Source organism: Chlorocebus sabaeus, chromosome 14, assembly GCF_047675955.1.
Source record: "Chlorocebus sabaeus isolate Y175 chromosome 14, mChlSab1.0.hap1, whole genome shotgun sequence".
NCBI lineage: Eukaryota > Metazoa > Chordata > Mammalia > Primates > Cercopithecidae > Chlorocebus > Chlorocebus sabaeus.
This window is the reverse complement of record NC_132917.1, coordinates 38,752,898-38,767,481: the sequence shown is the minus strand read 5'-3', so window position 1 is coordinate 38,767,481 and position 14,584 is coordinate 38,752,898. Positions and strand designations below refer to the sequence as shown.

Here is a 14,584-nt window from a genome sequence, read left to right as displayed (position 1 = left end):
CTGCCCAATACAAAAAGACAGAAAAGGAATAGGCAAGACAAAATTGTCCTATTTTTAGTTAATATAATTATCTATATAGCAAACCCAAGTAAATTTATATAGTATTAAACTAGCTGGCAAGCTCATTATAGCTGTTGGATAAAAGATCAGCCTGTAAAAATTGGTAGCATTACTGTGCTAAGTTACAGTCTGTTGAATATATAATATTTTTAAAGACTTTTTTCACTATAGAGATAAGACTATAAAGTACCTGGAAATAAACCTGACTAAATACAAGACCTTTGCTTTAAAAAAAAAAAAAAAATCATAAAATTAGCTGGGCACGGTGGCTTACTCCTGTAATCCCAGCACTTTGGGAGGTTGAGGCAGGCGAATCACGAGGTCAGGAGTTCGAGACCAGTCTGGTCAACATGATGAAACCCCATCTCTACTAAAAATACAAAAAATTAGCTGAGTGGGCACCTGTAATCTCAGCTACTCAGGAGGCTGAGGCAGGAGAATCGCTTGAACCTGGGAGGCGGAGGTTGCAGTGAGCCGAGATTATGCCACTGCACTCCAGCCCCAGTGAGAGAGTGAGACTCCATCTCAATAAAATAAAATAAAATAAAATAAAATAAAATAAAATTAGATTCATAAGGAAGATCTGAATAAATGGAAATATATACTGTGTTCATGGATGGAAAGACTCAGTAATGATACCAGTTGTCCCCCAAATAATCTACAAATTTAGTGCATAGCAAGCTGATCCTAAAATTCACGTGTTAAGAATGAGGAGCAAAAATAACAATTTTGAGGAAGAACAAGTTGAGGGGACTTGTTCTTGTCCCCTCAAGTACTTGTTAGATAAAATACCTGTTAGATAAAGTCTTGCCACATACTAAGACTTATTATGAAGTCAGAGTAAACAAGAGTGTAGTATTGGTGCAGGTAACAATTAGGTAACAGAACAAAGAACCCTGAAAAAAATATATACATATATTCTCCTGATATGCGACAGATATTACATTAATCAGTAGACAAAGAATGAATTCATTAATAAATGATAATGAGTCAAACCTGGTTATATGGAAAAAAATTCGTTCCATAACATATAATTCACAGAAAGTACTCAACATATTAAAAATCTAAAAATGAAGAGTAGAACTTCAAAAGAAAATATAGGAGAACATATTTATATGACTTTGACATAGGAAGATTTCTTAACACATAGAGCAAACCAGAAAGGAAGAGATTACGTTTTAAAACTTCTGTTCAAGAAAAGACACCATAGTTATAAGAGAAGCACAAATGAATGAAGTTGGAACCCTGTACCGTATCCAAAAATTAACTCAAAATGGATCAAAGACAATGTAGGATCTAAAGCTATAAAACTCTTGGAAGAAAACAGGTCTGAATCCTCATTACCTTGGATTTGGCAAAGGATACTTAGATAATGCCAAAAGCACAAGCTATAAAAGAAAAAGTAGATGATTTGGACTTCTTCAAAATTAAAAACTCTGTGTTTCAAAGTACACCATCAAGAAAGCAAGACAGCCTACAGAAAGGGAAAACATACTTGCAAATGATATTTCTGATAAGAGTCTAGTATTCAGTGTATATAACAAAAAGATAACCCAATTTAAAAAACAGGCAAAGGATTTGAATAGATATTTCTCCAAGGAAGATATATAAATGGCCAACATGGTACATTAGAAGATGCTCAGCTTCATTAGAAATTAGGGAAATGCAAATCAAAACCACTATAAAGCCTGGGCAACATAGTGAGACCTTGTCTTTACAAAAATTAGAAAATTTGCCCAGGATGGTGGTGTGCGCCTATGGTCCCAGCTACTCGGGGGGCTGAGGTGGGAGGATTGCTTGAGCACAGGAGGTTGAGGCTGCAGTGAGCCATGATCACATGATTGCACTCCAGCCTGGGTGACAAGGTTAGACCGTATCTCTAAAAGAAAAAACTTGATGCAGTACCACTTCACATATACTAAGATGGCTAAAATTAAAATAAAAAAGGGAAAGTAATAAGTGTTGATGAAGATGTGGAGAAACTGAGATCCTCATATTTTGCTGATAGAAATATAAAATGGAGCAACTGCTTGGAAAACAGTTTGCTGGTTTCTCAAAAAGTTAAACGTAGAATTACCATATGATCCAAAAATTTCACTCCTAGATATATACCCAAAAGAACTGAAAGCAGTGATTCAATTATATAGTTGTATGCCAACATTCATAGCAGCATTGTCCACAATAGCCAAAAGCTGGGAACAACCCACATGTCCATCAACAGATGAATGGTTAAATTATAAAACGTGGTAAATACATTACAGTAGAATATACATCCCTTAAAATATTCATCCCTTAAAAAGGGATGAAATTCCAATACATGCTACAACATGGGTGAACCTTGGAAATATTATGCTAATAAGCCAGACACAAAAGGACAAATATTGTACATTTCCACTAATACGAGGTAACAAGAGTAGTCAAATTAATAGAGACAGAAAATAGAAGTTACCAAGGGTTATGGGGAAGAGGCAATGATCAGTTACTGTTTAATGGATACAGAGTTTCAGTTTGGGATGATAGAATAGTTCAGATCTGGAAATGGACAGTTGCACAACATTGTCTGTTAATGCCACTGAATTGTACACTTAAAAATGGCTAAAATGGTAATTTTCATGTGTATATTTTACCACAATATAAAAAAACTAAAAGGGAGTGTAGAAACATGCTACAACATGGATGAACTTTGAAAATGTTATGCTGAACACAAGAAGCCAGTCACAAAAGACTACATATTGTATGATTCCGTTTACATGTAATATCCAGAATAGACAAATCCATGGAGACAAAAAGTAGATTCATGGTTGCCTAGGGCTGAGGGGGTTTAGGGGTTTGGGAGGTAATAGCTGAAGACTGTGTGATTTCTTTGAGGGGGTGATAAAAATATTCTGAAATAGATTATGAAGATAGTTGCACAATTCCGTTAAACTAAAAATCATCTAATTTTGCCCAATAAATGGGTGGAGTGAATGTGTATGAGTTATATCTCAATAAAGCTATTTTTAAAAACTATCAATTTAACATGTAAAGACAAGCTAATAGAAATGGTCAAAAGCTATTAATAAACAATTCTCAGAGGAGAAGATACAAATAAATGGCCCGTAACCATATAAGTAGATTCTCAACGTTACTAGTAATCAGGGAAATACATATAAAAATAACACTGGCATAGTCTCACAATATCAGGCTAACAAATTTTAAGTCTGATAGTATCAAATTGTTGACAAGGAAGGGGACAACTGGGAAAAATCACTGCTGCTAAGTATATAAATTGATATAACCACTTTGGAAAGCAACTTCCCCTGGTAGTTTACATGCTCTAAAAAATATTCATGCATATTTGCACACTAAGTTATACAGATCTCATGGCTTAGGTTTCAGACTACTGCAATAAAGTGAATATCACAATAAAGCAAGTCAGTATTTTTTTAGCTTATAGTGCATATAAAAGTTATGTTTACACTATCCTGTGGTCTAGTAAGCATGCAATAGCATTATGTCTAAAACAACATACATACCTAAATTTAGAAATACGGCTAAAACAATGCTAATGATCATCTCATTTCAGCCTTCAGTGAGTCATAATCTTTTAGCTGGTGAAGCGTCTTGTCTTGATGTTGATAGCTGCCAAAGGTTGGGGTGACTGGCAGTTTAAAAAATAAGCAACAATGGGGTTTGACACAGCTGTTGGCTCTTTCTTTTATGAAAGATTTCTGTGTAGCTGGTGATGTTGTTTGATAGCACTTTACCCACAGTAGAAATTCTTTCAGTATTGGAGTCAATCCTCTCAAACTCTGCCACCGCTTTATCAACTAAGTTGATGTAATATTCTGAGTCCTTTGTTGTCATAAAAATGTTCATAGTATTTTCACCAGGAGCAGGTTCCATCTCAAGAAACCACTTTTTTTTTTTTTTTTTGAGACCGAATCTCACTTTGTCACCAGGCTGGAATGCAGTGGTGTGATCTCAGCTCATTGCAACCTCTGCCTCCTGGGTTCTAGTGATTCTCCTGCCTCAGCCTCCCGAGTAGCTGGGACTACAGGTGTGCGCCACCACGCCCAGCTGATTTTTGTATTTTTAGTAGAGACCAGGTTTCACCATGTTGGCTAGGATGGTCTTGATCTCTTGACCTCATGATCCGCCTGCCTTGGCCTCCCAGAGTGCTGGGATTACAGGCATGAGCCACGACGCCCAGCCAAGAAACTACTTTCTTTGCTCATCCATAAGAAGCAAATTCTCTATTCAAGTTTTATCATAAACTTGCAGCAGTTCAAGTCACATCATCAGGCTCCACTTCTAATCCTGTTTCTCTTGCTATTTCCACCACATCTGCAGTTACTTCCTCCAACTGAAGTCTTGAACTCCTCAAAGCCATCCATGAGAGTTGGAATCAGCTTCTTCCAAACACCTGTTAATGCGGATATTTTGACCTTTCCCATAAATAATGAATGTTCTTAGTGGCATCTAGAATGGTGAATCCTTTCCAGAGGGTTTTCAGTTGACTTTGTCCAGATACAACAGAAGAAACACTGTCTATGGCACTTACAGCCTTACAAAACATATTTTTGAAATAATAAAACTTGAAGGTCAAAATTATTCGTTGATCCATGGGCTGCAAAATGGATGCTGTGTTAAGAGACTTGAAAACAACATTAATCTCCTTGTATATCTCCATCAGAGCTCTTAAGTGTCTAGGTGCAATGTCAGTATTTTGAAAGAAGTTTTTTGTTTTGTTTTGTTTTGTTTTTTTCTGAGCAGTAGGTCTCAATAGCGGGCTTAAAATATTCAGTAAACCATGTTGTAAACAGTTGTACTATCATCCAGGCTTTGCTGTTCCATTTATAGGGCACAGCCAGAGTAGATTTAGCATAATTCTTAAGGGCCCTAGGAGTTTCAGAATGGTAAGTGAACACTGGCTCAGTAATAATGGTGAAGAAGTTTGAAATATTTCAAAAATTACCAAAATGTGACACAGAGACAAAATCAGCACATGCTGTTGGAAAAATGGGGCCAATAGACTTACTTCACACAGGGTTGCCAAAAATCTTCAACTTGTTAAAAAAAAAAAAAAGCAATATCTGCAAAGCACAATAAAGTAAAGCACAATAAAGTGAAGTGTAAAATTACAGAATTTTTAAAATAATTCTGAAAAACAAGAAACATTTATCAGTGGAGAATGGATTTAGAGAAAATGATATATTCATACAGTAGAATATTATACAAAGTTTTAAAATAAAGTGAAAGGAACTGCATGAATCAAAATAGATAAATCTTAAAAAAAGTTTGAGTATAAAAAGCAACTTATAGATGAATGTATACATTATGATATTTATATGAAGTTTGAAAGCATGCAAAACAATATGTTGCTTTGTTTCTTGATACATATGTAATTATGATATAAAAACGTACACGGGAAGGAAAAAATTCAAATTCAAGGTAATGACTACCTCTGGTGATCAGCAGGAGATAAGCTTATGAAAGGGAGCCTAAAGGAAGTAATTACATCTATATTGTTTTATTTCTTTTCTAAAAAGCTGAGGCAGGTATTATAAAATGTTGAACTTTTCTGAGTTCGATGGTGGGTATAGTTAGGTTAGGCTGTTCTCTGTACTTTTCTGTCAATTATGTGTATTGACAATTTTATATTTCCTATGAATATTGTTACATTTTAACCAATGAACCTATCATAAAATCATCTATTAACTCATACCATCTCTCAAAATTGCTTACCATTCTAAAAACTTGTCTTCAAGAATAAAACTTTGTGAAGAGTGTTTGAATTCTTCGTTAATTGTTGATTTTTTTTTCTCTTGAGATTAGCTATTTCAAAATGATAGTATTAGCTACTACCGTTTATGCAGGGCTTACTCTGTGCCAGATGCTATTATAAGCCCTTTACTTATATCTCATTTAGTTCTGTAAACAATCCTGTGAAATGATTATTATTCACATTTCCAGTGGGAAACAGGCTTAGAGAAAGTAAGTAGTTTGTCAAAGGTTACACAGCTAATAAATAGTAGGGTCAGAATTGAAATGTGCATCTCTGTGACTCCAAAACCCATGCTTCTAAGCCACATTATAAAGCCTTTTCTTTACCTGTAGTTATAAAAATTGTGTAATAAATTAGGAATTATTGAAAGGGGAGGAGGGCAAACATGTCTGTGGCATATGATCATTTCTGAATTGGAAGAGACCTAAGCTATAAGCATCTCTTCACATTTGTAGTCTTCTCTCCAATCCACTGTATTCATACCTGACTCCATCCTCTTGTTATTTTTGAAACCTTACTATCAATTTCTGTAAAACATAATAGACTGCAATTTCTGGTGTTATGATAGCAATTTTTAGTTGAGAAGAAAGTTGAAGGAGTTAAAAATTGGGAAGTCAACTAGGAGCCAGCTCAAGGAATCCAGTATGACTTAGAAGTTTACATGCCATATTGCATTTTGCAACAACCAGAGCTCACGTCTTCTGATGTCTGATCTGGTGGTATTACTATTCAATCATTTCTTAAAAAGCAATCTGAGGCCAGGCGCAGCGGCTCACACCTGTAATCCCAGCACTTTGGGAGGCTGAGGCAGGAGGATCACTTGAGTCCAGCAGATCAAGACCAGCCTGGTCAGGCCCAGTGCAGTGGCTCACGCCTGTAATCCCAGCACTTTGGGAGGCCGAGGCGGGCGGATCACGAGGTTAGGAGATCGAGACCATCCTGGTTAACACGGTGAAACCCTGTCTCTACTAAAAATACAAAAAAATTGGCCGGGCGTGGTGGTGGGCGCCTGTAGTCCCAGCTACCCGGGAGGCTGAAGCAGGAGAATGGCGGGAACCTGGGAGGCGGAGCTTGCAGTGAGCTGGGATAGTGCCACTGCACTCCAGCGTGGGCGACAGAAGGAGACTTTGTCTCAAAAAAAAAAAAAAAAAAAAAAAAAAAAAAAACCAGCCTGGTCAACATGGCAGAAACCCTGTCCCTACAAAATACACAAAAAATTTAACCAGGCACGATGGTGTGCGCCTGTGGTCCCAGATATTCAGGAGACTGAGCAGGGAGGATTGTTTGAGCCCAAGAAGCAGAGGTTGTAGTGAGCCATGATTGCACCACTGCACTCTAGCCTGGGTGACAGAGTAGGACCAAGACCCTATCTCAAAAAAAAAAAAGCAATCTGAAAAAATCATTAAGGGTGATTTAATTCATAACCGTCTTTTGTTTCATTCCCTTCTACCTCTTTCTACTATGCTCCTCCACTAGATGTCCTCTTCCTCTTGCTAGAATTACCCTTTATGGAAGTGAGCTCCTGCTAGAATCTAGAGCACCATTTTCATAATAGTTTTATACCAGGAATACAGCACAAGATAGAAGAGGAGCAACTCTATTTCTGCTAAAATCAAGATACCTACTCTCTTTTTCCCCAGAAATCTTCAAAACCAGTATATTCTGCTCTTTTTAACTGAGCCATTAGAATTTAATTTATTGATTGGTGATATTAATGATGGCAAAATTTTGGGCAGTTCGGATTTTAATTGTTTTGTGAAATTAGAACAATGAATTTTAGATGACATGAACTGTTACTTCTGGTTTATAGAATATGAAAGTACATGTCTACCACTGAGAACTATAAAAACATGTCTGGCTTCAGTATTCTAAATGTTTATACCTTACCTAGTTGTACATGTTTATATTCTTTGTTGTTCAAGTTAAGCTTTGTTTTCTAGAACCAAAAGTCTGCCCACTCTTTTGGCCATGTCTGTTGATAATACTCTACTGGAAACCTTTAATGAGAGCTGTTATAACATAAAAGGATTCTATTATTCATCAGAAAGAACCGATTTACTCTCTTGAGAATATTGGGATATTTTCTATTAAAATTATAATTAGTAGTCATATAATTTTTGTTTAGAGACTTTCAAAGAAATACATAATTGTGCTCGCATAGTCGTGTCCCATAATTAAATCTTTCTGTGTTTGTAATGGTAGATTACTTATGTTTTACCTTCTTTATTTTCTAAGGAACTGGCATTTGATCCATATGAATCGTATGCTCGAGATATTTTGCGACCTGGTTTTCATGATCGTTTCCTTAGTCAGTTATCAAAGCCTGGGGCAGCACTTTATTTGCAGGTATAGTAATTTTTAAATCAAGATGTACAATGTCTGAAAAGTAAACTTAAAAAAAAATTAAATCACTTTTTCTTTCTAGTCAATAGGCGAAGGTTTCAAAGAAGCTGTTCAATATGTTTTACCCAGGCTGCTTCTGGCCCCTGTTTACCACTGTCTCCATTACTTTGAACTTTTGAAGGTAAGAAAACTCTTTATTGTTATTTATAACATATTGAGGTGTGATGAATTTCTTTTTGCTACTTCATTTGTAAATTATTATGTGAGTACCCTGCACATTAGTGTTTCCATTTTCTTTCTTCAGTTAAGAAGCAAATGGAAATCAGTCTGCAAAAGAGTAGCATATTCTGTCATTTTAGTAGTGAATTTTATTTTTAATTTCTTTTTGTTTTTCCTTTTTTTCTTTTATTGGTTTTTATAGTGAATGTTAAAGCAATTGTCAGATATTTTTATCTTGTACCTTTACTTTTTGTTTACATGGCTGATTCTTTGAAAACCACCTTGGATTTATGCATCACAGTTTCCATTTGGGGACCTCAGCAGACTCAGGGACTCAGTGTGAGGATAAGACAGCCAGTGTGAGGATAAGGCCAAAGTAATGGGGAAGGTTAGTTTACCTGACTTTGATAGCTCAAGTTTGCAACTGTCTGTATTAAACTGTTTATCATTGCTTTAGAAACAATACATTTCTATAATCTCAGTAAAAATTGCCCATTTGATTACAGTTCAAAATATTAAGCACTGACTGAAAGGAAAGGGTTTTTTTTTCTTCTCCTATTATATACTGAAATTAAAGAAAAGAGTCTGTATAAACTGTAATTCAGTAGCGTAGCTCAAAGTGATATTCTCTCTACCTTTAATGGACTAGCCTTGTAAAGACAAAAGAAGACATGCATTATTCTTTAGCTTTCAAATGAGTATTTGTTTCATCAAAGAACACTTCTGTTTAGTATCATGATTCTTTTATGGAGACTATATTACTGGAAATCATATTTATAGTTTGCAGATGATAAAATGGGCTCTCTCTAATGAATCAATGAATGAACAGAAGGTCTGTGAATTTATTAACAGTAAACTGGAGGAACTGTCATCCCTACATTTTCTCAGGTCTGCACTGCATTTGGAATTCAGTTTGATTTCTCAATTAGGAATGTTTACATTGAGAAAAGACTCAGGGAGTTAAAAGGTATTTTTAATCACCAGGCAGAAATGACAAAGCTCTTAGCAATAGACACCATTTAAGGTCTTTGGAAATACAGGATGAGTATCTTAAGAGGATAATCAAGAGAGGAAGCATTTAGTATGTAAAATCTTTACAAAGAATTCATTATTACTAACTATACTTATAATGGGACATTTACACACTGTTTTGTTATATAGAATTTTTCTTTGTAATGGAATTTTTTTTTTTACCTGAGCCTGTAATGAAATTCAGAAAGATTCAAAGGCCATATAAAATCTTAAGGCCATTATCAATTTATAAATAAAAACAAGAAGGCCAGGTGCGGTGGCTCACACCTGTAGTCCCAGCACTTTGGGAGGCCAAGGTGGAAGGATTGCTTGAGCCCAGGAGTTCGAGACCAGCCTGGGCAACATGGCACGACCCTGTCTCTACAAAAATAAAAATAAAAAAATTAGCCAGGAATGGTGGTGCACACCTGTGGTCCCAGCTACTCAAAAGGCTGGGCAGGAGGAACACTTGAACTCAGGAGGTCGAAGCTGCAGTGAGCCATGATCATGCCTCTGTACTCCAGCCTGAGAAACAGAGCAAGCCCCTGTCTCAAAAAAACAAAACAACCTCCCCCTCCAAATGAACCCGAGAAGCTTTGATGAAAGTTCAGAAGGCTATAAAACCCAATCATCTTAATAATATAAAAGAAATTTTTACTCTTCCAAGTGTAGCCTATTAAAATTTCTAAAATTATAACTTACATTAAAGTTTAGTAAGTGCATCAATTAGCAATTAAAGATTTCTACTGATTTAAGCATGTGTATCCCTGATTCATATTACTGCCTAAGTTATATTGCAAAGTTAGCAGTATATTGGGCAGGAAATTTTGCCTAATTAGTCCACAAGACTCTCATCGCTTTTTTTTTTTTTTCTGCGTGCCTGTAATCCCAGATACTCAGGAGGCTGAGGCAGGAGAATCACTTGAACTCGGGAGGTGAAGGTTGCAGTGAGCCAAGATCACACCACTGCACTCCAGCCTGGGTAAAAAGAGCAAAACTCCATTTAAAAAAAAAAAAAGAAAAGAAAAAAAAAGAGTTTCCTAGCAGCCCTGGATATGCCAAATCTGTTCAGGGTTCCATGTGTATCCCGGTTCATATTACTGCCTCTTCGCTTGTCCTTTTTTCCCATTTATATGGAATTCCTCTTCTACCCTCTCCAGGCTGGAGTGCAATGACGTGAGCTCAGCTCACTGCAACCTCTGCCTCCCAGCTTCAAGCAATTCTCCTGCCTCAGCTTCCCGAGTAGCTGGGATTAATTACAGGTGTGCACCACCACACCCAACTAATTTTATATTTTTAGTGGAGACAAAGTTTCACCATGTAGGCCAGGCTGGTCTCGAACTCTTGACCTCAGGTGATCCGCCCACCTCGGCCTCCCAAAAGTGCTGGGATTTCAGGTGTGAGTCACCATGCCCAGAGTGAGTTCCTTCCTTTCTTTACATACATGTCTTTAGAGAACTTGTCCCATTTTTATTGTCTGCCTTATCATTCAACTGTTTGCTCTGTGAGGAATGGAGCCCTATTATCTTTGAATTCTCATACCTATCAAGTGTCTGGCATTTAGGCATTCAGTAAATGCTTGTTAAAAAATGAATGGCAAAAAATACATATACATTTTCCTTTAAATTCCTAGTCTTACATTTTAAAGAAAATTTAACTGTAAATTTTATATAATTACATTTATTTTGGAAACTTAGGTAGAATGCCTTAAACTTTACAAAATCAAAAGATAAGTTTAACTATTAATAGTATTAAGACTTTTGAACACAAAGAAACAATAAAATGGTGGTTACCAGAGGCTGGAGAGTAGGGGAGTAGGGAGATACTGGTCAAATGACACAAAATTTCAGTTAGGAGGTGTAAATTCAAGAGATGTATTGTACCTGATGGTAACTACAGTTAATAACAATATATTGCATATTTGAAAACTGCTAAGCAAGTAGATGTTAAGTGTTCTCACCACAAAAAAGTATGTGTGTTAATGCACATGTTAAGTAGCTTGATGTAGCCATTCCAGTTATATACATGTATCAAAAGATCCTATTATACACCATAAACATGATTTTTACTTGTTGATTAAAAAATAAATTAAAAATAGTATAAGACTTTAATGCTACTAAAACTGAAAAAATACTCTTTCCTTCAGTAGTTAAAGTTAGCAGCCAAGTCTTCAGACTCTTTAACTTGAAAAGTTAAAGTTAATTTTTTATGAAGTAAAAAAACTTCCCTTTGTGCCCTTTTGAAATATTGCTTCAATAATGTGATTTTTATATGTGAAGTTTAATTTACTTTATTAAACAAATTTAGATTTCTTAGGGCTAAGTAAATATATTGACCAATATTTTATTTTATTTTTATTGTATTTTGAGACAGAGTCTCACTCTGTCACCCAGGCTGGAGTGCAGTGGCACGATCTTGGCTCACTGCAGTCTCTGCCTCATGGGCTGAAGTGATTCTCCTGCCTCCCAAGTAGCTGGAATTACAGATGCCCACCGCCACACCTGGCTAATTTTTGTATTTTTAGTAGACACGGGGTTTTGCCCTGTTGGCCAGGCTGGTCACAAACTCGTGACCTCAAGTGATCCACCCACCTCGGCCTCCCAAAGTGCTGCGATTATAGGCGTGAGCCCCCACACCTCGCCTGACCAATATTTTAAAGGTTAGCAAATCAGTACATGTTTGGTTCCACAAAAGTATTAACATTTTCTTTGTTCCTTAGACATAGGATTTTATATCCCCAAGATGCACCCAAACAAACCTTAGAAAAAAAACCATCCAGGATGACTTTGAATTCCCTAGAGAATTACCTTTACTTTTTTTTTGTATGCTGGGTCCTTTTAACCTAAGGGAAAGTAAGTTTCCCTCTATTTTAAAATTCAGGTTGGAATCTTATGTTGTTATGTGTACATGAGTGTATTTGGTTTCCTAAGGCTGCTACAGCAAAGTACCACAAACTCAGAAGCTTATAAACAACAGAAATTTATTCTTCCACAGTTCTGGAGGCGGGGAATCTGAAATCAGGGTGTGGGCAGGGCCACACTTCCTCTAAAGGCTCTAAGGAAGAATCCCTGCTGCCTCTGCCTACCTTCTGGTGGACCCTAGCAATTCTTGGTGGTCCTTGGATTATAGATGCCATCACTCCCGCCTTTTCCTCCATCTGCATTTCAAGTTCTTCACAGCTTCATGTTCTTCTCTATGTATCTGCATCCAAATCGCCCTTTCCTTTCTCTTACAAAGACACCAAGTCAGTGGATTTAGGGCTCACCCTAATCCAAGATGATCTCATCTCAACTTGATTACATCTGCAAAGATCCTATTTCCAAAGAAGATCCCATTCATAGGTACCAGGGGTTAGGACTTGAACATATCTTTCATGGGGGACACAATTCAACCCTTAACAGTAAGGTTTTGGTACACTATAAAAATAAAATTTTTGTTGTTCTGATTCTCCAGCATACATACTGGCTACATTGGCTTTATACACTGGCTACCCCCTAACACCTCCATCCCTCTTTTTTAGAGATAGGTCTTGCTCTGCTACCCAGGCTGGAGTGCAGTGGTGTGATCATAGCTTGCTGCAGCCTGGAACTCCTGGGATCAAACAATCTCACCCCAGCCTCCCAAGTAACTGGGACTGCAGGCATGTACCACTATGCCCAACTAATTTTTTTAAATTATTTTTTTGTAGAGACAGGGTCTCATTTTGTTGCCCAGGCTGATCTCAAACTCCTGGGCTCAAGGGATCTTCCCGCATTGGCCTCCCAAAGTGCTGGGGTTAGTGGCATGAGCCACTGCACCCAGCCTTTTTTTTTCCCTCTTTCGCCCTTTTTTTTTTCCCCCATTTTCTTTTTTTTGCATTAGGCCAATTATTTCATCCTGATCTTAGATTTTTTATTTTTATTTATTTATTTATTTATTGAGATGGAGTCTTGTTCTGTCACCCAGGCTGGATTGCAGTGGTGCTGTCACAGCTCACTGTAAACTCGACCACCTGGGCTCAAGTGATTCCTCAGCCTCACAAGTAGCTGAGACCACAGGCACATGCCACCATGCCTGGCTAATTTTTTTAAATTATTATTTGTAGAGATGAGGTCTAGCTATGTTGCCCAGGCTGGTCTCAAACTTCTGGGCTCAAGGGCTTCTCCCACCTAGGCCTCCCAAAGTAATCCCCAAAGGGATCATAGGATTATAATCCCAAAGGGATCATAGGATTGCAATCCCAAAGGGATTATAGGCGTAAACCACCAAGTCTGGCAGAGAACCAATGGAGGTTCTCTCTAGGGTACATTCCCTTGAACCAGCTTTCTAAATTCAGAAATTCTTATCCAGAAATCCATGGGCTCAAAGCTACATGGTATTGGAGCTGACCACGGATGTTGAATGTCTAAAGTTAAGCATAGGATAGTGTACCACAAGAGCCATTGTAAACAAACAGTTAGCTATTGCATTACTCCAGTTTTTTATTTAATTTTTTTGTTTTGGTGTTTGGGATTTTTTGTTTTGTTTTGTTTTGTTTTTGAGACAGGGTCTCACTCTGTCACCCAGGCTGGAGTGCAGTAGTACAATCACTGCTCACTGCATCCTTAATCTCCCAGGCTCAATTAATCCACCTACCTCAGCCTCCTGAGTAGCTGGGACTCCAGTTGTGCACCACCATGCCTGGCTAATTTTATTTTCTGGTAGAGACAGAATCTGGCTATTTTGTCCAGGCTAGTCTTGAACTCCTGGGCTCAGGTGATCTGCCCACCTCAGCCTCCCAAAATGCTGGGATTACAGGCGTGAGCCACTATATCTGGCCAATTTCTAATTTTAAATAAACTTGACTACTGTGAGGTGCATTTGTAGTTAGTGATGTTTTCTCTGATTAGAACAGAGAGATGGTTTTAAAAGGCGTATTTTCACAAATGACATATCCTAACGTTTTTTAGGGTTGATTGCCTGTTTAATGTTTGGAATTGAAATCTCATTTTAATTAAGAATTTCATCTTCTCCACCCATACCTTTTAGGTGTGTTGGTATCATAAAATAATAATTTATTTGAATGTCATGACCTTTCTTTCCCTCAGCCTTTATAATAATTTATTTGAATGTCATGACCTTTCTTTCCCTCAGCCTTTAGTGGAATGTTTAAAGTGATGTCATGGCAAACAGGAGCAAAAGGCTTGAATTACTCAGCAGTTAGTT

The 14,584-nt window shown here is 37.1% G+C and overlaps 1 protein-coding gene across 4 annotated transcripts in view; it reads left to right on the top strand.

The window, feature by feature from the left end:
- The window catches only part of SOS1 (SOS Ras/Rac guanine nucleotide exchange factor 1), a 146,966-nt gene that overhangs the window by 84,363 nt on the left and 48,019 nt on the right, over positions 1–14,584 (top strand). For all 4 annotated transcript variants that reach the window (XM_007970873.3, XM_007970871.3, XM_073022931.1 and 1 more), the window contains exons 7-8: positions 8,063–8,173; positions 8,253–8,351. In XM_007970873.3, coding sequence (XP_007969064.2) covers positions 8,063–8,173; positions 8,253–8,351 — 210 coding nt within the window. The remainder of the gene's footprint in view (positions 1–8,062; positions 8,174–8,252; positions 8,352–14,584) is intronic.